Here is a 24,115-nt window from a genome sequence, read left to right on the forward strand (position 1 = left end):
AGAGCTGTGTGATATTTGGCACTTAGTTAATTAAGGATGAGTTTTGGTTTTCAGCTGTGTAATTAGTCAAGACTTTTTTTCAGGGCTAGTATATTGATTCTCTTGGCTGTATCTTCATCACAGCAGGGAACAGCATGTTCTGTCTAGTTAAGGGCCCCATACACTACAACGATATGTCTGAGGCTGTAGTCGGAGGCGATTTACCTTGAACTCTCCCGGGAGCTTCCCGGGAGTGGTTCCATACGATTCCATACGATTTGGTACATTTTGCATGCGATATATCTTATGCGATCCCAGCCATGCCTGCAGGAACCAACATATCACGAGTGCAGCACTAACGATCTAGCGGTAACGCGGATCGGATCGGAAACGCATCCAAAATGCACGATTTCACCCGATATATCTGAATGCCCGAAATTTAATTAAATCGGGCATTATCGTTCTAGTGTATGAGCACTGAGGTCATGGGTTCGATTCCCACCATGACCCTAACTGTGTGGAGTTTGTATATTCTCCCTGTGCTTGCGTGGGTTTCCTCTGGGTACTCCGGTTTCCTCCCACAATCCAAAAATATACTGGTAGGTTAATTGGCTCCCTGCTAAATTACATTTAGCGTGAATGTGTGTGCTTGTACGTGTGGTAGGGAATATAGATTGTAACCTCCACTGGGGCAGGGACTGATGTGAATGGCCAAATACTCTCTGTAAAGCACTGCAGAAAATGTGTGCGCTATATAAATAACTGGTAATAAATAAATTAATAATAGATGTGTGCAGAGCGATCTATCACAGACCACTTAGCACACATCTCTTGCCACGTAATTAGACTTTTCACATGTGAAATTCTCCTGTCTTGTTAAATGCTATAGGGAGGTGAAAATAAGCATTGAAGAAACAAGTATTCTATTGCTTTATTATAAAACTTGTCCCCACATTTTTTTAACATAAAATATTTATCTGACATTTTTGTTTTTCTCTGACGTCCTAAGTGGATGCTGGGACTCCGTAAGGACCATGGGAAATAGCGGCTCCGCAGGAAACTGGGCACAACTATAAAGAAAGCTTTAGGTCTAACTGGTGTGCACTGGCTCCTCCCACTATGACCCTCCTCCAGACTTCAGTTAGAATCTTGTGCCCGGCTGAGCTGGATGCACACTAGGGGCTCTCCTGAGCTCCTAGAAAGAAAGTATATTTTAGGGTTTTTATTTTACAGTGAGATCTGCTGGCAACAGACTCACTGCAGTGAGGGACTAAGGGGAGAAGAAGCGAACCTACCTAACTGGTGGTAGCTTGGGCTTCTTAGGCTACTGGACACCATTAGCTCCAGAGGGATCGAACACAGGACCCGACCTCGAAGTTCGGTCCCGGAGCCGCGCCGCCGGCCCCCTTACAGAGCCAGAAGCAAGAAGTGTTCCGGAAAATCGGCGGCAGAAGACTTCTGTCTTCAACAAGGTAGCGCACAGCACTGCAGCTGTGCGCCATTGCTCCTCATGCACACCTCACACTCCGGTCACTGATGGGTGCAGGGCGCTGGGGGGGGGCGCCCTGAGGGCAATATAATACACCTTGGCTGGCAAATCTACATCATATATAGTCAGGAAGGCTATATAGGTGTAAAAATACCCCTGCCAGAATTCCAGAAAAAGCGGGAGAAGTCCGCCGGAAAAGGGGCGGGGCTATCTCCCTCAGCACACTGGCGCCATTTTTCCCTCACAGCTCCGCTGGAAGGACGCTCCCTGGCTCTCCCCTGCAGTGTCAAGCTACATAAGGGTAAAAAAGAGAGGGGGGGGCACTAAATTTAGTATATATAATATAAGCAGCTATAAGGGAAAAAACACTCATTTATAGTGGGATCCCTGTGTTATATAGCGCTCTGGTGTGTGCTGGCATACTCTATTTCTGTCTCCCCAAAGGGCTTTGTGGGGTCCTGTCCTCTGTCAGAGCATTCCCTGTGTGTATGCGGTGTGTCGGTACGGCTGTGTCGACATGTTCGATGAGGAGGCTTATGTGGAGGCGGAGCAGATGCCGATAAATGTGATGTCACCCCCTGCGGGGTCGACACCTGAGTGGATGGTTCTGTGGAAGGAATTACGCGACAGTGTCGACTCCTTGCATAAAAGGTTTGACGACATACCAAATATGGGACAGACGGCTTCTCAGCCTGTGCCTGCCCAGGCGTCTCAAAAGCCATCAGGGGCTCTAAAACGCCCGCTACCTCAGATGGCAGACACAGATGTCGACACGGATACTGACTCCAGTGTCGACGACGATGAGACTAATGTATCTTCCAATAGGGCCACACGTTATATGATTGAGGCAATGAAAAATGTGTTGCATATTTCTGATGTTACCCCGGGTACCACAAAAAAGGGTATTATGTTTAGAGAGAAAAAACTACCAGTTGTTTTTCCTCCATCTGAGGAATTAAATAAAGTGTGTGAAGAAGCGTGGGCTTCCCCCGATAAGAAACTGGTAATTTCTAAGAGGTTACTAATGGCGTACCCTTTCCCGCCAGAGGATAGGTCACGTTGGGAAACATCCCCTAGGGTGGATAAAGCGCTCACACGCTTGTCAAAGAAGGTGGCACTACCGTCTCCGGATACGGCCGCCCTGAAGGAATCTGCTGATAGAAAGCAGGAGGCTATCCTGAAGTCTATATATACACACACAGGTGTTATACTGAGACCAGCTATTGCTTCAGCATGGATGTGCAGTGCTGCAGCTGCATGGTCAGATTCCCTGTCGGAAAATATTGATACCCTAGACAGGGACACTATATTGCTAACCGTAGAGCATATTAAAGACGCACTCTTATACATGAGGGATGCACAGAGGGATATTTACCGGCTGGCATCTAAAATAAGTGCAATGTCCATTTCTGCCAGGAGAGGGTTATGGACTCGGCAGTGGACGGGAGATGCAGATTCTAAAAGGCACATGGAAGTTTTGCCTTATAAGGGTGAGGAGTTGTTCGGGGATGGTCTCTCGGACCTCGTTTCCACAGCAACAGCTGGGAAGTCTACATTTTTACCCCATGTTCCCTCACAGCCAAAGAAAGCACCGTATTATCAGGTACAGTCCTTTCGGCCCAATAAGGGCAAGCGGGTTAAAGGCGCGTCCTTTCTGCCCAGAGGCAGAGGTAGAGGGAAAAAGCTGCAGCATACAGCCAGTTCCCAGGAGCAAAAGTCCTCCCCCGTTTCCTCTAAGTCCACAGCATGACGCTGGGGCTCCACAGGCGGAGCCAGGTACGGTGGGGGCCCGTCTCAAAAATGTCAGCGATCAGAGGGCTCGCTCACGGGTGGATCCCTGGATCTTTCAAGTAGTATCTCAGGGGTACAAGCTGGAATTCGAGACGTCTTCTCCCCCCCGCCGTTTCCTCAAATCTGCCTTGCCAACAACTCCCTCAGGCAGGGAGGCAGTGTTAGAGGCAATTCACAAGCTGTATTCCCAGCAGGTGATAGTAAAGGTGCCCCTACTTCAACAAGGACGGGGTTACTATTCCACAATGTTTGTGGTACCGAAACCGGACGGTTCGGTGAGACCCATTTTAAATTTGAAATCCTTGAACACATATATAAAAAAATTCAAGTTCAAGATGGAATCGCTCAGGGCGGTTATTGCAAGCCTGGACGAGGGGGATTACATGGTATCACTGGACATCAAGGATGCTTACCTGCATGTCCCCATTTACCATCCTCACCAGGAGTACCTCAGATTTGTGGTACAGGATTGTCATTACCAATTCCAGACGTTGCCGTTTGGTCTATCCACGGCTCCGAGGGTATTTACCAAGGTAATGGCCGAAATGATGATACTCCTTCGAAAGAAGGGAGTTTTAATTATCCCGTACTTGGACGATCTCCTGATAAAGGCGAGGTCCAGGGAGCAGTTGTTGGTCGGGGTAGCACTATCTCGGGAGGTGCTACAACAGCACGGCTGGATTCTAAATATTCCAAAGTCACAGCTGGTCCCTACGACACGTCTACTGTTCCTGGGGATGGTTCTGGACACAGAACAGAAAAAAGTGTTTCTCCCGGAGGAGAAGGCCAAGGAGCTGTCATCTCTAGTCAGAGGCCTCCTAAAACCAAAACAGGTGTCGGTGCATCACTGCACGCGGATCCTGGGAAAGATGGTAGCTTCCTACGAAGCAATTCCATTCGGCAGGTTCCATGCAAGAACCTTTCAGTGGGATCTGTTGGACAAGTGGTCCGGATCGCATCTTCAGATGCATCGGCTGATAACCCTGTCTCCGAGGACCAGGGTGTCTCTGCTGTGGTGGCTGCAAAGTGCTCATCTTCAAGAGGGCCGCAGATTCGGCATACAGGACTGGGTCCTGGTGACCACGGATGCCAGCCTTCGGGGCTGGGGGGCAGTCACACAGGGAAGAAACTTCCAAGGACTATGGTCAAGTCAGGAGACTTCCCTACACATAAATATTCTGGAACTGAGGGCCATTTACAATGCCCTAAGTCAGGCAAAACCCCTGCTTCAAAACCAGCCGGTACTGATCCAGTCAGACAACATCACGGCAGTCGCCCATGTAAACCGACAGGGCGGCACAAGAAGCAGGACGGCGATGGCAGAAGCCACAAGGATTCTCAGATGGGCGGAAAATCACGTGTTAGCACTGTCAGCAGTGTTCATTCCGGGAGTGGACAACTGGGAAGCAGACTTCCTCAGCAGACACGACCTCCACCCGGGAGAGTGGGGACTTCATCCGGAAGTCTTCCAACTGATTGTAAACCGTTGGGAAAGGCCACAGGTGGACATGATGGCGTCCCGCCTAAACAAAAAGCTAGAAAGATATTGCGCCAGGTCGAGAGACCCTCAGGCGATAGCTGTGGACGCTCTAGTGACACCGTGGGTGTACCGGTCGGTTTATGTGTTCCCTCCTCTTCCTCTCATACCAAAGGTACTGAGGATAATAAGGAGAAGAGGAGTAAGAACTATACTCATTGTTCCGGATTGGCCAAGAAGAGCTTGGTACCCGGAACTTCAAGAAATGATCTCAGGACCCATGGCCTCTGCCGCTCAGACAGGACCTGCTGCAGCAGGGGCCCTGTCTGTTCCAAGACTTACCGCGGCTGCGTTTGACGGCATGGCGGTTGAACACCGGATCCTGAAGGAAAAGGGCATTCCGGAGGAAGTCATTCCTACGCTGATTAAAGCTAGGAAAGAAGTTACCGCAAACCATTATCACCGCATTTGGCGAAAATATGTTGCGTGGTGTGAGGCCAGGAAGGCCCCAACGGAGGAATTTCAGCTGGGCCGTTTTCTGCACTTCCTACAGTCAGGGGTGACTATGGGCCTGAAATTGGGTTCCATTAAGGTCCAGATTTCGGCTCTATCGATTTTCTTCCAGAGAGAACTGGCTTCACTACCTGAAGTTCAGACTTTTGTTAAGGGAGTGCTGCATATTCAGCCCCCTTTTGTGCCTCCAGTGGCACCTTGGGATCTCAACGTGGTGTTGGATTTCCTAAAGTCACATTGGTTTGAGCCACTAAAAACCGTGGAATTTAAATATCTCACGTGGAAAGTGGTCATGTTGTTGGCCTTGGCTTCGACCAGGCGTGTATCAGAATTGGCGGCTTTGTCATGTAAAAGCCCTTATCTGATTTTCCATATGGATAGGGCAGAATTGAGTACTCGTCCTCAGTTTCTCCCTAAGGTGGTATCAGCTTTTCATCTGAACCAACCTATCGTGGTGCCTGCGGCTACTAAAGACTTGGAGGCTTCCAAGTTGTTGGACGTAGTCAGGGCCCTGAAAATCTGTTTCCAGGACAGCTGGAGTCAGAAAGACTGACTCGCTATTTATCCTGTATGCGCCCAACAAGTTGGGTGCACCTGCTTCAAAGCAGACTATTGCTCGCTGGATCTGTAGTACGATTCAGCTTGCACATTCTGCGGCTGGACTGCCGCATCCTAAATCAGTGAAAGCCCATTCCACAAGGAAGGTGGGCTCTTCTTGGGCGGCTGCCCGAGGGGTCTCGGCTTTACAACTTTGCCGAGCAGCTACTTGGTCGGGGTCAAACACATTTGCTAAATTCTACAAGTTTGACACCCTGGCTGAGGAGGACCTAGAGTTTGCCCATTCGGTGCTGCAGAGTCATCCGCACTCTCCCGCCCGTTTGGGAGCTTTGGTATAATCCCCATGGTCCTTACGGAGTCCCAGCATCCACTTAGGACGTCAGAGAAAATAAGAATTTACTCACCGGTAATTCTATTTCTCGTAGTCCGTAGTGGATGCTGGGCGCCCATCCCAAGTGCGGATTGTCTGCAATACTTGTATATAGTTATTGTTTAACTAAAGGGTTATTGTTGAGCCATCTGTTGAGAGGCTCAGTTGTTGTCATACTGTTAACTGGGTATTGTATCACGAGTTATACGGTGTGATTGGTGTGGCTGGTATGAGTCTTACCCGGGATTCAAAATCCTTCCTTATTGTGTCAGCTCTTCCGGGCACAGTATCCTAACTGAAGTCTGGAGGAGGGTCATAGTGGGAGGAGCCAGTGCACACCAGTTAGACCTAAAGCTTTCTTTATAGTTGTGCCCAGTCTCCTGCGGAGCCGCTATTCCCCATGGTCCTTACGGAGTCCCAGCATCCACTACGGACTACGAGAAATAGAATTACCGGTGAGTAAATTCTTATTTTCTTTCCTAAAATGTTCCTTTAACGGTTTGTTTTGCTTAAAATACTCAATGTATTTTAAAATTTTGTTAATAAAAACAAATTTTTATTTTACCTATCTTAAAAATGTCTTTAGCTTTTACAAGTTATGATGTATAAAACTCTCTGAAGCTTTTCTTTACCTTTTGATCTGTGTTCTGTTATTATTTAACATTCTTTCTTTATTCCTTTCAGACCAAGACAATAAAGGGTGTGTCAGCGGATCCACCCGAGCAGGGCTGAGGGGGGAGACGTTTGGCCTACACTGGGAGATAGAATTCAAGCACAGGTGAGCATTGGAGTTGGTATAATTACTAGGGAAAGCTTCCCCAGGCTCCATGTTCATTCTAAATACATGTATTGAAAAAAAGGTTTAAAATAGGCAAAATACATGTATTTAGAATGGTTTCCTGTCAACTTATGCCTCCGTGATCTGTTTTTGAGTGCATGTTTTTGCACAGACAAAAGTGACAGACAAATGAAGTCCCCACCCTTTGTATTCATCGGGATGCCAATTCACTATTACATTCACAGGCCACATTCTATTCTTCCTGTTCAACCTGATCTAATCAGGTGTGTATTGATGACCCTCTCCCACTCAGGAGGCCACCAGGATTGGTAGTTAAAAATACATCATTTCAAGAGATGTGCTTTTCATAATGTGTATATATAGTTTGACCACTTTTTAGCCTAAAGAAATGTCTACCATGCAAAACTATAGACTGAAAGGCATTCGAGGCAAAATCAAGCATACTAGAACAGTAGAAGAGGAATTTGAGAGATGTTTTGGGTTTTATTACAGTCATACTCAAAATGGTAGTTGGTCTGTCACAGGAGTATGTGGCATGCTTATGTGATGGACAAGAATGAAGATGATTTAAAAGTGACCTCCCTTCATCCAGCTGGACCTTCACCATCATTCTTCTATCCAAGGAAGCCTGATGTACTGTCGATACCTCTAATAGATGTCTTATGCAAAGTCGACCCTATAACTCCAACTGGAAGAATTTGTCATGTCTCCTGATGACACTTTAAAAACCACTGAGGCACTGACAAACTATCTTCAGCTAACATTGTTGACTGATTAATACAATGTCAAGTATTGCTATTCAACTTGATTTACTGTATATAATTAAACTAATGAAGCCATCAAACCTATTACTACTTGTAACACACCCGGGCTTTTTGTTTTTCATCCACTAGGGGTCACTGGAGTACTCTTGGGATATGGACGGCTTCCATAGGAACAAGGCACTGAATAGTTAAATTTAGAACTCTACTCCCCTCCATATCCCAGAGTACCCCAGTGTTTTTTCTGTGCTCATAGTAGCAACAAGGCTTGTGTGGAGTTATCCACACTACTTTTTGAATATTTTTATTTTTTATTTTTTATTTTTTTACAACATTTTCCACATCCCTTCCAATAGGCGTGGGTCTGGGATAGTGGAAGCTGCTTACAAGCAGCTACTGGCGTGTCGGGCCTCTCTAAAAAGAGCTCCCTCACAGCCACGTGCAGGACTACCTGCAGAAGAAGCCCCGTCATAGCCCTCACTACAAGGCGTCCAGGTATGTTGGGGACGGGGCGGTCAGCTCACGCTGCCGCCCCCGCTGTGTGGAGACACTGTTGTTTGTAGCCGCCCGTCGCCGCTTCCAGGAACACTGCCGCTATGTGATGGCCCGCCGCCGCTACCTGGTCACCGCCGCTGTGCTGCCTCCCGCCGCTCACAGAGCCGCGCCGGCCGCATTCACCATGCATAGCCGCCGCTCCACGGCTCTATGCAGTGCGCTCCCCGGCTCCCGCTACCTCAGCTCCCCGGCTCCCTCTACCTCAGCTTCCCGCAGGTAATCCCCGGCTCCGTGTAATAGATAGCGGTACACGGAGTACGGTGGGTGGAAGCGCACACACAAGGGGGGGAAGAGTGTGCCCATAGCAGCAGCAGAACGCTGCATGGGTTATTAGATAGAGAGACTATTAAGCCTTTTTTAACAGGATATTCACTGATTATATCTGTTTGGGAAGTTACAATCTGCACTTTGTTTTATACTGTAAACATGGGGGGCCATTTTAACCATGCTTCCTGTTTCTTCCTGTTGTGATTCCAGACGTTCCTGTACTACATCTCTACTCCACAGAAGGCGCAGGAGTGTTAGTGGGAATTTGGGATCAGATTTCATATAGACTGGCGTGCACTGCACTTGGCCAGATATATATATATATATATATATATATATATATATATATATATATATATATATAGAGAGAGAGAGAGAGACACCTTAGTACAATTTTACTGAGTCGTGCAAGTTGTCTGTCTTTGTATTTTGTGTTGTCTGTCTTCATAATGACTAAGGCACCAGCAAAAACAAAAAAGCAGTTTCACTGCCATGTCTGTAAGAATGTGTTACCGGATGGATCTACCACATGTACAGTATGTTTTGTGGATTCAGCTACGAATACAAGTTTGACTCCGGTTACAGAGCCGGTTTCATCCCCGGACCCTCCATGGGCTATGCTAACACAGGTTATGGCTGGATTGCAATCAGAATTGGCCGCCGCTCGACAAGAGCGGGAAGCGGCAAGATCTGAGTCTAGGGTGAGACCGCTAGAACTACCGGAGGGGTCTCAGCCTTGCCAAAAGTTCAAGTCCACTTTGGGTAAAAGGGAGAAATTTCATTTGTCTTATGATTTACCAGTTTCTGCTATGTTGCATTCTGACGATTCTATGCCAGACCTCTTTGCGCAAGATGATGGTGAGGAGGGCGAAGTAGACCAGCAGTCAGATAGTGACGATTTTGACAGCCCGGGCATTGATAATCTCATCAGAGCGGTGCGTTAGTCTCTGAAGTTTACAGAAACTGAGGAGCCTCTGACAAATGATGAGGTCGTCTTTACTAAACGACAGAGAACTCCAATGTGTTTTCCTGTTTCGGAATCTCTTAATAAGATGTTACTAGAAACACGAAAGAATCCGGATAAACGGTTTTCTATACCTCGCAGATTTAAGTCTAGTTACCCGTTTTCAGAGTCTGTGACAGCTACATGGGAGAATCCGCCGTTGGTGGATTCGTCTGTGTCTAAACTTACAAAGAAATTAACCATACCAGTACCAACTGCTACTACGCTTTAAAGACCCTTCGGACCGTAAAATAGAAGCTATGCTAAAGTCCATGTATACAGCAGCAGGAGTGTTGCTTAGACCTTGGTTAGTTGGCATTTGGGTAACTAAGGCGTTAATGGTATGGATAACAGAACTCAAGTCTGCCTTAAGTGACGATCACCTTATACTTCTCACTGATCAAATCTGGGAAGCTGCTGATTATCTATGTACAGCTTCTACTGACGTCTGTCAGCTCACTTCTCGCCTTTCATCCTCGCTAGTTACAGCACGACGAGCACTCTGACTGCGGTCTTGGCAAGCGGAGGTCAAAAAAGGTATAGAGGCGTTACCTTACGGTGGCGAGAAGTTGTTTGGTCCTGAATTGGACAAATGGATTTCTGAGGCCACGGGAGGAAAGTCTGTTTTCTTACTATTGCCTCCAACAGTACCTAGACGGAGATACTCTGGACCTGCGTTCAAATCCTTTAGACCTCAGTCCTTTCACGGGCGTGGCAGAGGAACAGCCACGCCTGGTAGACGAGGTCGAGGACGTGGTTTCCAACAAACCAACACCAGTCGTCAGGACGCTAAGGTCACTGACAAGCCAGTGGCATGACGGGCTCCCAGCCCATCTCGGATCTCCAATTGTGGGAGCACGCCTTCAGACGTTCCAGTTGGCGTGGCTCCAGACGTCCACAGATGGGTGGATCCGCAATTTAGTGTTAAAAGGTTACAAAATAGAGTTCGAATGTCTCCCGCCACTGCGGTTTTTCAAGACAGGACTGCCTGTGTCGGACGACAAGAGGGCAGTTCTGCAAATTGCCATTCAGTCTCTGCTGGATGCAGCAGTTTTGATTCCGGTCCCTGTACACCAACAAGGTCAGGGTTATTATTCCAGTCTGTTTGTGGTACCAAAGCCGGATGACTCGATCAGGCCAATATTGAACTTAAAGGGTCTCAATCAGTACGTCACTTACTACAGAATCAAGATGGAATCTCTGCAGTCAGTAATTGCAGGTTTAGAGCCACAGGAATTCATGATTGCACTGGATCTCAAGGATGCGTACTTACACATTCCGATTTGGCCACCTCATCAGAGGTTCTTGCGGTTTGCAATACGGCAGAACCATTATCAGTTTCAGGCTCTACCGTTTGGCCTCTCGTCAGCGCCTCGGGTATTCACTAAGGTGATGTCTGTGATGATAGCTCATCTCAGATCCCTGGGAGTGATAATAGTTCCGTACTTGGACGATTTGCTCATCAAGGCTCCGTCTCACCAGATGCTCCTCCAACATGCGTTGCTAATGTACAATGTACTGGTTCAGCACGGTTGGATTGTCAACTTCAAGAAATCGCATCTGATTTCATCTCAACGACTTCAATTCCTAGGTATGATTCTCGATACGGTAAATCAAAGAATTTACTTACCAGAACAGAAAGAACAGAACAGGTCATTCGTCATCTGGTACATTTAGTGCTCTAGCCACGCACAGTCTCTGTACATTTGTGCATTCGCCTCTTAGGCACAATGGTGGCGGCTTCGAAGCGCTTCAGTTCGGGAGATTTCACTCACGTCCTTTTCAACTGGATGTGCTCGCACAGTGGTCGGGCTCACATCTGCAGATTCACCACAGGGTGAGGTTGTTGCCACGGGCCAGAGTGTCTCTACTCTGGTGGTTCACAGTACACAATCTAACCGCAGGGAAACGGTTCGGCGCCTGGAATTGGATAATTCTAACGACGGACGCGAGTCTCAGAGGTTGGGGAGCTGTAGTTCAAAATTGTCAGCTCCAGGGTCTCTGGGCGGATCACGAAAGATTGCTGTCTATAAATGTCCTGGAACTCTGGGCAATTTACAATGCGCTACGACAAGCAGTGCACATACTTCGGTCTCATACTGTTCAGGTGCAGTCAGACAATGCGACGGCGGTCGCATACATCAACAAACAAGGAGGAACGAGAAGCCGCATGGCAATGCGGGAAGTAGCTTGAATCCTCAATTGGGCCGAGCATCATCAAGTGATATTGTCGGCAGTGTTCATTCCGGGAGTGGACAACTGGGAGGCGGATTATCTCAGCCGTCGGGATTTTCATCCAGGAGAATGGGCATTAAATCCAGAAAAGTTTCACATGTTGGTCCAGAGGTGGGGTTACGCTCAAGTGGACCTGATGGCATCTCGCCACAATCACCAAATGCCCCAGTATGTGTCCAGAACGCGAGATCCAAAGGCAGTGGCAGTGATGCTCTCACCATAGCGTGGCCGTACAGCCTCGTGTATCTGTTTCCACAGTTTCCGCTGCTCCCTCTGTTGCTAAAACGTATCAAAAGAGAGTCCGTCACAGTAATACTAGTGGCGCCTCATTGGCCTCGGAGAGCTTGGTTCTCGGATCTCCACGGACTACTCGCAGACGATCCTTGGCCGCTCCCACTACGTACGGACCTGTTACAACAGGGTCCGTTCCTTTACCCCGATTTAGCGCGGCTGCGTTTGACGGGGTGGCTGTTGAGACCGCCCTCTTAAGAAGAGAGAGCATTCCAGAATCGGTTATACCAACCATGTTACGAGCTAGGAAGCCGGTTACGGCAGCTCATTATTACAGAATTTGGCGTGTCTATATAGCTTGGTGTGAAGATCGGAAGTTTCCGACTTAATCTTTCAAGTTATCCCGTCTTTTGTTATTTCTACAGACAGGGTTAGATGGAGGACTGCGTTTATCTACACTAAAGGTGCAGATATCTGCGTTGTCAATTTACTTTCAAAGACGATTGGCACTATTGCCGTCGGTACACACTTTTCTGCAAGGAGTCCTCAGAGTACAGCCTCCATTCATTCCACCTACAGCGCCATGGGACTTGAACCTGGTTTTAGATTTCTCGCAGTCTTCATATTTTAAACCCTTACAACAAGTGGATATAAAGTTTCTCACTTGGAAAACAATTTTTCTACTAGCCTTAGCTTTGGCAAGGCATGTTTCAGATTTGGGTGCCTTGTCATGCAAGCCACCGTATTTGGTGTTTCATGATGACAGAGCGGAACTTCGGACGAATTTCACTTTCTTACCAAAGGTAGTGTCATAATTTCACATCAATCAACCAATAGTAGTTCCTGTGTTGACAGGAAATTCTGGAACCTTGGATGTGGTACGCGTTTATGTATCCCGAACGTCTACAGTTCGGAAGACGGATACGTTGTTTGTTCTCTATGATGCTGCCAAGATGGGTTGGCCAGCTTCTAAGCAGACTTTATCCAGATGGATTAAACTGACCATTCGTCAGGCTTACCTTCATGCTAGGTTACAGCCGCCTACATCAGTAACAGCTCATTCCACACGTTCTGTGGAAACTTCGTGGGCAGCTGGTCGTGGGGCTTCTACGACGCAGCTTTGCCGTGCGGCTACATGGTCATCAGTGCACACGTTTGTGCGCTTTTATAAGTTTGATACGTTTGCGGCATCAGCATCTAGCTTTGGCCGCCTAGTGTTACAGGTGCCAAATAGCTCTCCCGCCCACGGGGGAAACTTTGGTACGTTCCAAGAGTACTCCAGTGACCACTAGTGGATGATATAGAAAATAGGATTTTGGTACTTACCAGGTAAATCCTTTTCTTTGAATCCATGGGGGCACTGGACGCCCACCCAGAGCAGTTTTACCTGGTTTGTGGTAAGTTCAGAGGATCTTATGGTAACACATTCTCACCAACTGGTTCAAAGTTTCAAGTTCTAGCGGTTATAGTGCCAACTGTTTAGTTGTCAGTCACGTTATGTGTCAACTTTATTGTTGTCCGTTATGTTATATGTAATTCTCCATTGTCAACCTCTCTATAGCTCCTGTTCGGCTCAGTAAAAAACACTGAGGTACTCTGGGATATGGAGGGGAGGAGAGTTTGAAATTTAACTATTCAGTGCCTTGTTCCTATGGAAGCCGTCCATATCCCAAGAGTACTCCAGTGCCCCCTATGGATTCAAAGAAAAGGATTTACCTGGTAAGTACCAAAATCATATTTTTTGAATAAACTACCTTGCTTTAATATTATTTTGAACTATGAACCCATTATCCTCCCACTTTTAAATGTTGACAAACATTTAACATTAGAATAGACTATTTCCTGAATGTTTTGAACTTTTTTGTCAACGCACTTACTGAGATAATCATGATCAAAAATTTCAGTTTGAATTTGTAAAGACTTTTTCCTCACAAAGCCTATTGCGTTTTATATCATAGGAAACGGCATACAAAAACACAGTAAAATGACACCACTTCTATCTCTCTAACTTAATTAGAACAGCTGCTATGGTGATTTGAAAATATGCTGGTTGTGCATTTTTGTCAGATTTTTGAAAACTTTGCATAGCCATAATTTGGAAACTGCATGAGATATTTTAATATTACTTTATATTTTTCTTGCTACATGTATACTCTCCATATACCAAATTTGAACTCATTCTTAGCTGGTGAGGTAAAATCAGTTTGTTGATTTGACATGGAATGACCCTATATTAAAACCCTTGCCATGGCTGGTGACTAAAATTTTAACAAAGTGTGTTGTTGACCCTATACTCGGATCACCTTTGTCATGCAGGAAACTCTGGGATATTATAGTCTGGCTGCAATATAGGTCATTCATTAAACCAGACACATTTGCGAGTTACTGGTATAAAGAGTACAAAATTCAGACTGCAGACCAGTGGAGAAAGATTATGTAGTCAGATGGTCCATCCTTCATTATATTCATGTCAAGCACTTCCATACAGTATGGGCTGTGGATTTCTTAGAACATTAGTGCTTTATTCCAACAGTGAATGATGCTGTGGTTCATTAATGTTGTGGAGTGCATTTTCCTTGCAGGGTTTGGATACAGTCATTCCCTTAGAAGGAATGGTCGGTGTTAATCATAATGGTAGTACAGATGTGTCCTCTTACATCCTTGCTGCAGTCATGCTAAACAGCCCTTCAAGTGGCGCAAAGCGTCTTTTTTGTCTTTTGCTGTGAAAATGTGTCTTAGACACAATGTAATGCAATAGGACGCACGAGCAGCTTCTGCTGATTAAAATGATATGCAGCATGCCTACCTGTATATTCTGTGTGTAATTGCAGCTTTATCTGCATCCGAAATGAAACGTTAGTGTTTTTTTGTATGCAAATACAGTCGCAGTCACACATAGAATATAGGCATGCCGCATATTTTAATGTGGCAGCGACTGTATTTGCATACAAAAAAAACACTAACGTTACATCCTCTCAGGAGTTTGAATAGTCATGGTGGTGGTGTTGCTGATGCAGACACTCTTCTTCCTGCAGGAGTGACATCTGCAGCCATTGAAAAGAAGCATCACAATCGTGGCATTAAATGGGGAAAAAAAATGTAATTGTTTGCGGTCATCGATGGTTACCCACCATCCATTTCTGGTGACCATGCCTTCTCTGCAGTTTTCCTTGCTTGATTGTATCAAATACAGTAAAAGACAAGACGTGACTTTGTGCATTTTCTCTATCGTCCTAGTGGATGCTGGGGTTCCTGAAAGGACCATGGGGAATAGCGGCTCCGCAGGAGACAGGGCACAAAAAGTAAAGCTTTAGGATCAGGTGGTGTGCACTGGCTCCTCCCCCTATGACCCTCCTCCAAGCCTCAGTTAGATTTTTGTGCCCGGCCGAGAAGGGTGCAATCTAGGTGGCTCTCCTAAAGAGCTGCTTAGAAAAGTTTAGCTTAGGTTTTTTATTTTACAGTGAGTCCTGCTGGCAACAGGATCACTGCAACGAGGGACTTAGGGGAGAAGAAGTGAACTCACCTGCGTGCAGGATGGATTGGCTTCTTTGGCTACTGGACATTAGCTCCAGAGGGACGATCACAGGTACAGCCTGGATGGTCACCGGAGCCTCGCCGCCGGCCCCCTTGCAGATGCTGAAACAAGAAGAGGTCCAGAATCGGCGGCATGAAGACTCCTCAGTCTTCTTAAGGTAGCGCACAGCACTGCAGCTGTGCGCCATTTCCTCTCAGCACACTTCACACGGCAGTCACTGAGGGTGCAGGGCGCTGGAAGGGGGGCGCCCTGGGAGGCAATGAAAACCTATTTTTGGCTAAAAATACCTCACATATAGCCTCCGGGGGCTATATGGAGATATTTAACCCCTGCCAGAATCCGTTAAGAGCGGGAGACGAGGCCGCCGAAAAAGGGGTGGGGCCTATCTCCTCAGCACACAGCGCCATTTTCCCTCACAGAAAGGCTGGAGGGAAGGCTCCCAGGCTCTCCCCTGCACTGCACTACAGAAACAGGGTTAAAACAGAGAGGGGGGGCACTAATTTGGCGTTAGAAATATATAAAAAAGATGCTATAAGGGAAAACACTTATATAAGGTTGTCCCTATATAATTATAGCGTTTTTGGTGTGTGCTGACAAACTCTCCCTCTGTCTCTCCAAAGGGCTAGTAGGTCCTGTCCTCTATCAGAGCATTCCCTGTGTGTGTGCTGTGTGTCGGTACGTGTGTGTCGACATGTATGAGGACGATGTTGGTGAGGAGGCGGAGCAATTGCCTGTAATGGTGATGTCACTCTCTAGGGAGTCGACACCGGAATGGATGGCTTATTTAGGGAATTACGTGATAATGTCAACACGCGGCAAGGTCGGTTGACGACATGAGACGGCCGACAAACAATTAGTACCGGTCCAGACGTCTCAAAAACACCGTCAGGGGTTTTAAAACGCCCGTTTACTTTAGTCGGTCGACACAGACACAGACAGGGACACTGAATCCAGTGTCGACGGTGAATAAACAAACGTATTCCTTATTAGGGCCACACGTTAAGGGCAATGAAGGAGGTGTTACATATTTCTGATACTACAAGTACCACAAAAGAGGGTATTATGTGGGATGTGAAAAAACTACCGTAGTTTTTCCTGAATCAGATAAATTAAATGAAGTGTGTGATGATGCGTGGGTTCCCCCCGATAGAAAATATGGGCGGTATACCCTTTCCCGCCAGAAGTTAGGGCGCGTTGGGAAACACCCCTTAGGGTGGATAAGGCGCTCACACGCTTATCAGAACAAGTGGCGGTACCGTCTATAGATAGGGCCGTCCTCAAGGAGCCAGCTGACAGGAGGCTGGAAAATATCATAAAAAGTATATACACACATACTGGTGTTATACTGCGACCAGCGATCGCCTCAGCCTGGATGTGCAGAGCTGGGGTGGCTTGGTCGGATTCCCTGACTAAAAATATTGATACCCTTGACAGGGACAGTATTTTATTGACTATAGAGCATTTAAAGGATGCATTTCTATATATGCGAGATGCACAGAGGGATATTTGCACTCTGGCATCAAGAGTAAGTGCGATGTCCATATCTGCCAGAAGATGTTTATGGACACGACAGTGGTCAGGTGATGCAGATTCCAAACGGCACAAAGGTGTATTGCCGTATAAAGGAAGAGGAGTTATTTGGGGTCGGTCCATCGGACCTGGTGGCCACGGCAACTGCTGGAAAATCCACCGTTTTTTACCCTAAGTCACATCTCTGCAGAAAAAGACACCGTCTTTTCAGCTTCAGTCCTTTCGTCCCTATAAGAGTCATATCTGCCCAGGGATAGAGGAAAGGGAAGAAGACTGCAGCAGGCAGCCCATTCCCAGGAACAGAAGCGTTCCACCGCTTCTGACAAGCTCTCAGCATGACGCTGAGACCGTACAGGACCCCTGGATCCTACAAGTAGTATCCCAGGGGTACAGATTGGAATGTCGAGACGTTTCCCCTGCGCAGGCTCCTGAAGTCTGCTTTACCAAGGTCTCCCTCCGACAAGGAGGCAGTATGGGAAAAAATTCACGAGCTGTATTCCCAGCAGGTGATAATTAAATTACCCCTCCTACAACAAGAAAAGGGGTATTATTCCACACTATATTGTGGTACTGAAGCCAGAAGGCTAGGTGAGACCTATTCTAAATCTTAAAAAAATTTGAACACTTACAAAGGTTCAAATCAAGATGGAGTCACTCAGAGCAGTGATAACGAACCGGGAAGAAGGGGACTATATGGTGTCCCGAGACATCAGGGATGCTTACCTCCATGTCCCAAATTTGCCCTTATCACTAAGGGTACCTCAGGTTCGTGGTACAGAACTGTCACTATCAGTTTCAGACGCTGCCGTTTGGATTGTCCACGGCACCCCGGGTCTTTACCAAGGTAATGGCCGAAATGATGGTTCTTCTTCGAAGAAAAGGCGTCTTAATTATCCCTTACTTGGACGATCTCCTGATAAGGGCAAAGTCCAGGGAACAGTTGGAGGTCGGAGTAGCACTATCTCGGATACTGTTACAACAGCAGGGGTGGATTCTAAATATTCCAAAATCGCAGCTGATCCCGACAACAAGTCTCCTGTGCTTAGGGATGATTCTGGACACAGTCCAGAAAAAGGTGTTTCTCCCGGAAGAGAAAGCCAGGGAGTTATCCGAGCTAGTCAGGAACCTCCTAAAATCAGTGCATCATTGCACAAGGGCCATGGTAAAAAAATGGTGACTTCCTTCGAAGCAATTCCAGTCGGCAGATTTCATGCAAGAACTTTTCAGTGGGATCTGCTGGACAAATGGTCCGGATCGCATCTTCAGATGCATCAGCAGATAACCCTATATCCAAGGACAAGGGTGTCTCTCCTGTGGTGGTTACAGAGTGCTCATCTTCTAGAGGGCCGCAGATTCGGCATTCAGTTTTGGATGTTGGTGACCACGGAGGCCAGCCCGAGAGGCTGGGGAGCAGTCACACAAGGAAAAAATTTCCAGGGAGTGTGATCAAGTCTGGAGACTTTTCTCCACATAAATATAGCTAAGGGTAAATTTATAATGCTCTAAGCTTAGCAAGACCTCTGCTTCAAGGTCAGCCGGTATTGATCCAGTGGGATAAAACATCACGGCAGTCGCCCACGTAAATAGACAGGGCGGCACAAGAAGCAGGAGGGCAGTGGCAAAAACTGCAAGGACTTTTCGCTGGGCGGAAAATCATGTGATAGCACTGTCAGCAGTGTTTCATTCCGGGAATGGAAACTGGGAAGCAGACTTCCTCAGTAGGCACGACCTCCACCCGGCAGAGTGGGAACTTCATGGGGAAGTTTTCCACATGATTGTAAACCGTTGGGAATTACCAAAGGTGGACATGATGGCGTCCCGTCTGAACAAAAAACGGGACAGGTATTGCGCCAGGTTAAGAGACCCTCAGGCAATAGCTGTGGACGTTCTGGTAACACCGTGGGTGTACCAGTCGGTGTATGTGTTCCATCCTCTGCTTTTCATACCTAAGGTACTGAGAATTATAAGACGTAGAGGAGTAAGAACTATACTCATGGCTCCGGATTGGCCAAGAAGGACTTGGTACCCGGAACTTCAAGAGATGCTCACAGAGAACTTATGGCCTCTGCCGCTAAGAAGGGACTTGTTTCAGCAAGTACCATGTCTGTTCCAAGACTTACCGCAGCTGCGTTTGACGGCATGGCGGTGGAACGCCGGATCCTAAGGGAAAAAGGCATTCCGGAAGAGGTCATTCCTACCCTGGTCAAAGCCAGAAAGGAGGTGACCGCACAACATTATCACCACATGTGGCAAAAATATGTTGCGTGGTGTGAGGCCAGAAAGGCCCCACGAAGAAATTTCAACTCGGTCGATTCCTGCATTTCCTGCAAACAGGAGTGTCTATGGGCCTCAAATTGGGGTCCATTAAGGTTCAAATTTCGGCCCTGTCGATTTTCTTCCAGAAAGAAGTGGCTTCAGTTCCTGAAGTCCAGAAGTTTGTCAAGGGAGTATTGCATATACAACCCCCTTTTGTGCCTCCAGTGGCACTGTGAGATCTCAACGTAGTTCTGGGATTCCTCAAATCACATTGGTTTAAACCCAGTCAAATCTGTGGATTTGAAGCATCTCACATGAAAAGTGACCATGCTCTTGGCCCTGGCCTGGACCAGGCGAGTGTCAAATTGGTGGTTTTTTTCTCAAAAAAGCCCATATCTGGTTGTCCATTTGGACAGGGCAGAGCTGCGGACTCGTCCCCAGTTCTCTCCCTAAGGTGGTGTCAGTGTTTCACCTGAACCAGCTTATTTTGGTGCCTTGCGCCTACTAGGGACTTGGAGGACTCCAGGTTGCTAGATGTTGTCAGGGCCCTGTAAATATAGGTTCCAGGACGGCTGGAGTCAGGAAAACTGACTTGCTGTTATCCTGTATGCACCCAACAAACTGGGTGCTCTTGCTTCTAAGCAGACTATTGCTAGTTGGATGTGTAATACAATTCAGCTTGCACATTCTGTGGCAGGCCTGCCACAGCCAAAATATGTAAATGCCCATTCCACAAGGAAGGTGGGCTTATCTTGGGCGGCTGCCCGAGGGGTCTCGGCTTTACAACTTTGCCGAGTGGCTATTTAGTCAGGGGCAAACACGTTGGTAAAATCCTACAAATTTGATACCCTGGCTAAGGAGGACCTGGAGTTCTCTCATTCGGTGCTGCAGAGTCATCCGCACTCTCCCGCCCGTTTGGGAGCTTTGGTATTATCCCCATGGTCCTTTCAGGAACCCCAGCATCCACTAGGACGATAGAGAAAATAAGAATTTACTTACCGATAATTCTATTTCTCGGAGTCCGTAGTGGATGCTGGGCGCCCATCCCTAGTGCGGATTATCTGCAATACTTGTACATAGTTACAAAAATCGGGTTATTATTGTTGTGAGCCATCTTTTCAGAGGCTCCGCTGTTATCATACTGTTAACTGGGTTCAGATCACAGGTTGTACAGTGTGATTGGTGTGGCTGGTATGAGTCTTACCCGGGATTCATAAATCCTTCCTTATTGTGTACGCTCGTCCGGGCACAGTATCCTAACTGAGGCTTGGAGGAGGGTCATAGGGGGAGGAGCCAGTGCACACCACCTGATCCTAAAGCTTTACTTTTTGTGCCCTGTCTCCTGCGGAGCCGCTATTCCCCATGGTCCTTTCAGGAACCCCAGCATCCACTACGGACTCCGAGAAATAGAATTATCGGTAAGTAAATTCTTATTTTTTTGACAACTTTAAAGATAATTCATACTTTAACAAAAATTAAAGCTTAGCTCAAAGATCTTTACAAAATACACCATGCTGTAACTCCATATCAAACGTCCTCTGATATCTGTAAAACAAAGCAGGAAAGGAGATACTTCTAGTAAAATAAATGTTCAACAGCCCAGTTCCTCTGTGTATAGTGAAATGTGTCATGAAAAAACGTTTTTAACAGTCTATTGTTGGTTTGTTACTTTATATATCTTTAATGCTTTAGCAATTAGATGCTAAAATTAGATCACAGCTTTTTTTAGCTGGCTAAATTTGTACTTCTCCGGCAGTCAATTTATTTTATATTTTCAATTTACTGTAATTGTATTTTTTAAATTTGTTATAGTTGTATTACTCTCTCTTTCAGGTAAAGCATTTAAGAAAAATGGGATCATAACACCTTAGTCCACTAAAACTCTATGCTCCAGTTCTCTGAGTGGACATCGCCTTCTTTTCTGAATATTTCCACTTTATTTAAACATTTCCACCATGAACTGTGGCATCAAAGAACTTTATTTCACTGTCTTCAAAATCACCCTGGATCATTGAGACTGACTGACTGTAATAAATGTGGAAGTATTAAATATATAAATATATTTTTAATCTGAAATGACTTTGAAAGAAAAAGAGCAAAATCTCTTTTTAGGTTTTGAGATTCATTTTCGTTTTTAAAACCCTCAGACAACATATGTGGAAAAAAAGACTTTTAAAAATGTAAAGAAATATTTTGTTCACTCTTTGACCATTACTCAGTATACTATAGAGTTGTTTTCATTACCTACACAAGCTCTATTCTCTAAAATCAGGATCTTTAGCATCCGAGTATATGAAACCGTGCAACCTTTCAAAGATTGAAGGTTTATACACAGTATGTGTCTACTGTGTGACAAACCTTCTAAATTAAGTTAGCTGGTGTGATAACATTTATGTGTAAATCCTGTACTAAATGAAATCATCAGGCCAGAATTTAATATGCAAATTCGCCAAATGCAGTGAAGTCAAAGTATTGTATTCTTTTGCTTTACAGCTGTATATTCATATTTTTTTCTACATTGAAAAATAAATTTAGACTTCTTCAAAAACTAACCATTATAAAGTATGAGTCGGGCAATGAGGTTTTTCATTTTATTTTTATTAAATTAACCTTGTGTGTGTATATGTGTGTGTGTATATATATATATATATATATATATATAATATATATACTCACACTCTTGGATTTCTTTGGTAGATTTCTGTTAATTTGGCCCATGCGAACAAATGAGGGAGAGGGTGGGTGGTAACTTTTTGTTTGGTTTCACTTCATGAAACCTTTAATATTGGAGAATAGGTGTTTCACACAGGGAATTTACGTTTTGCTTTTTTCTAGAAAAAAAAGGAAATAAAATATACAGGATTAATAAAAAAAAATAAAGTTCATTTTATTCAATGGTCCTTTTCTGTGGTGTTTACACAATATTATTATGGATTTATGGTATAATGTGAAAGAAATTATTATTTTTTTAATTAAAGAGTTCAGTGTAACGTCCATCTTAGCATCCATTGAAATCCCTACATAAGGATACTTGTTCAACTTTGTGTCTTCATTTACACAATATCAATTTCCACGAGTATTGAGGCTGAAATACAGGCATAAGTGTAGTCACTTGTAACTTTTTAATATTTTGCTTTTTTGAGTTTTATACTTTCTGAACTGTACATGGCAGTACAAAAAATAACCACAAGAGGTCAGTAGACATTAACAATCAAGAATGCTCTTTCATTTTCCATCTACAACACATTTTGGCTATTGCCATTGATTTAATTTGCTTTGGTTAATGAGGCCTGTTCAAGTCTGTGGAACATCATACAACAGTATGTATAAACAGTCTTCGTGGTGTTTTCGGTTTCAAACGGAAAATTTTAATTATTTTTTAATTTTTTATTAATGAGCTGAACTCTAATATGCCATTTGTAAAAGTGAACTTTTTTTATTGAAAGAACAATGGATTTATTTGGTATCTTAAATTACTTGCATTTGCAGATTGAGAACATAACATTTTTGTTCTCATGTTGAAAGTGTTTTGTGCAATGTGGTAAGGTTTGCGGACTTGTGCACTATTATAGACATACTGTACTTTTTTTTAGATTATAAAATATCACAAATTATGTTTTCCTATAGCACCATCTCCTCAATGCAGAAGAGTTTTTGGCTATGACCACCTGTTGTGTTTCACAGATACCTGATGTGTATGAAGCATTGTGGTATGCTTATCAAAGCCTGTTCAGATTATAGTGCATAAAGGTGAATTGTAATATCTATACTAAGTGCACACAAAAACACACACAGGGACCTCATCCTGCTTTGGATTTCAATATAAGCAGCTCAGGCAGTATCTTGTTTTTAAGATCCACAATACTATGCAGGTCAAATGTAAGGTAAGTTGTGACAAATTGTAAAAAAAAAAAAAAATTTGCAAAACACTCTAAACACAGGAATATCTGATTCTGTGCGTCACTGAAGTTTTGCCTTTAACGTCTACTCAATGAAGTGGCAAACTAATGTCTGTGTTCTTTCGCACAATCCATGTTGTCACTTATTTAAAATATGAAGTCACTCCTGCTTTTAGTCTTTTTTTTTTTTTCTGTCAAATTTTCATATATGTAATTACTTTCCTTAGAAATTGTATAAATTAATTATTGCCATCGTAAACCGGAATGTTTGATTATTGGCGTTATGTCTCTTTTATGCAAAGGATACTACTTTGTGAGCAGATATTTTTGGGATCCCAGTGTGTGTTCCTGTTTCATTTCCACTACAGAAAAAAAACTTATTTCTGCAGCGGGGTACACTGGTATTCCACAGGGAATAACATCGGGGTGTAGAGCTGGATCTTGATCCGAGGCACCACCAGGCTAAATGCTTTGACTGTTCCCAGGATGCATAGCGCCGCCTCCTCTATATCCCCGCTTCCAGGCACTGGAGCTCAGTTTGTAAGTTGGTGCCTCATAGCGCAGCCCTGAAAAGAGCTTTTTGAAGAAAGAAGACTTCAAGGGCCGCAGCACAGGCACTTAGAAGTGCTATATGTCATGCTGACATATCGTGCTGTGGCTCCCTCACCTCCCCCAGCGGCGCTGTATACTCCCGCGCCCTGGTTACCGGGTACTTAGAGCGGAGTGCTTCGGTTACTTCAGGCACACACTCGCCGCTGCTCTCCTGGATCACGTGGCCGCGTCTTCGGGAGGAGGTAAAGGGCCTCCCGGGCGGGACCCGCTGAAATCGCAATCCAGCGCGGTCTCCAGGAGACTGACTGCACGTGC

The 24,115-nt window shown here is 45.4% G+C and overlaps 1 protein-coding gene across 6 annotated transcripts in view; it reads left to right on the plus strand.

Moving 5' to 3' along the window:
- LOC134958057 (transcription factor 20-like) overlaps window positions 1–22,244 on the plus strand; it is a 325,652-nt gene extending 303,408 nt beyond the window's left edge. For all 6 annotated transcript variants that reach the window (XM_063940406.1, XM_063940402.1, XM_063940403.1 and 3 more), the window contains 2 exons: window positions 6,862–6,955; window positions 21,183–22,244. In XM_063940406.1, coding sequence (XP_063796476.1) covers window positions 6,862–6,909 — 48 coding nt within the window. In that variant the 3' untranslated portion in view covers window positions 6,910–6,955; window positions 21,183–22,244. The remainder of the gene's footprint in view (window positions 1–6,861; window positions 6,956–21,182) is intronic.
- Window positions 22,245–24,115: the final 1,871 nt, after the last annotated feature.

The sequence above is a fragment of the Pseudophryne corroboree genome, chromosome 9 (genome assembly GCF_028390025.1).
Source record: "Pseudophryne corroboree isolate aPseCor3 chromosome 9, aPseCor3.hap2, whole genome shotgun sequence".
NCBI lineage: Eukaryota > Metazoa > Chordata > Amphibia > Anura > Myobatrachidae > Pseudophryne > Pseudophryne corroboree.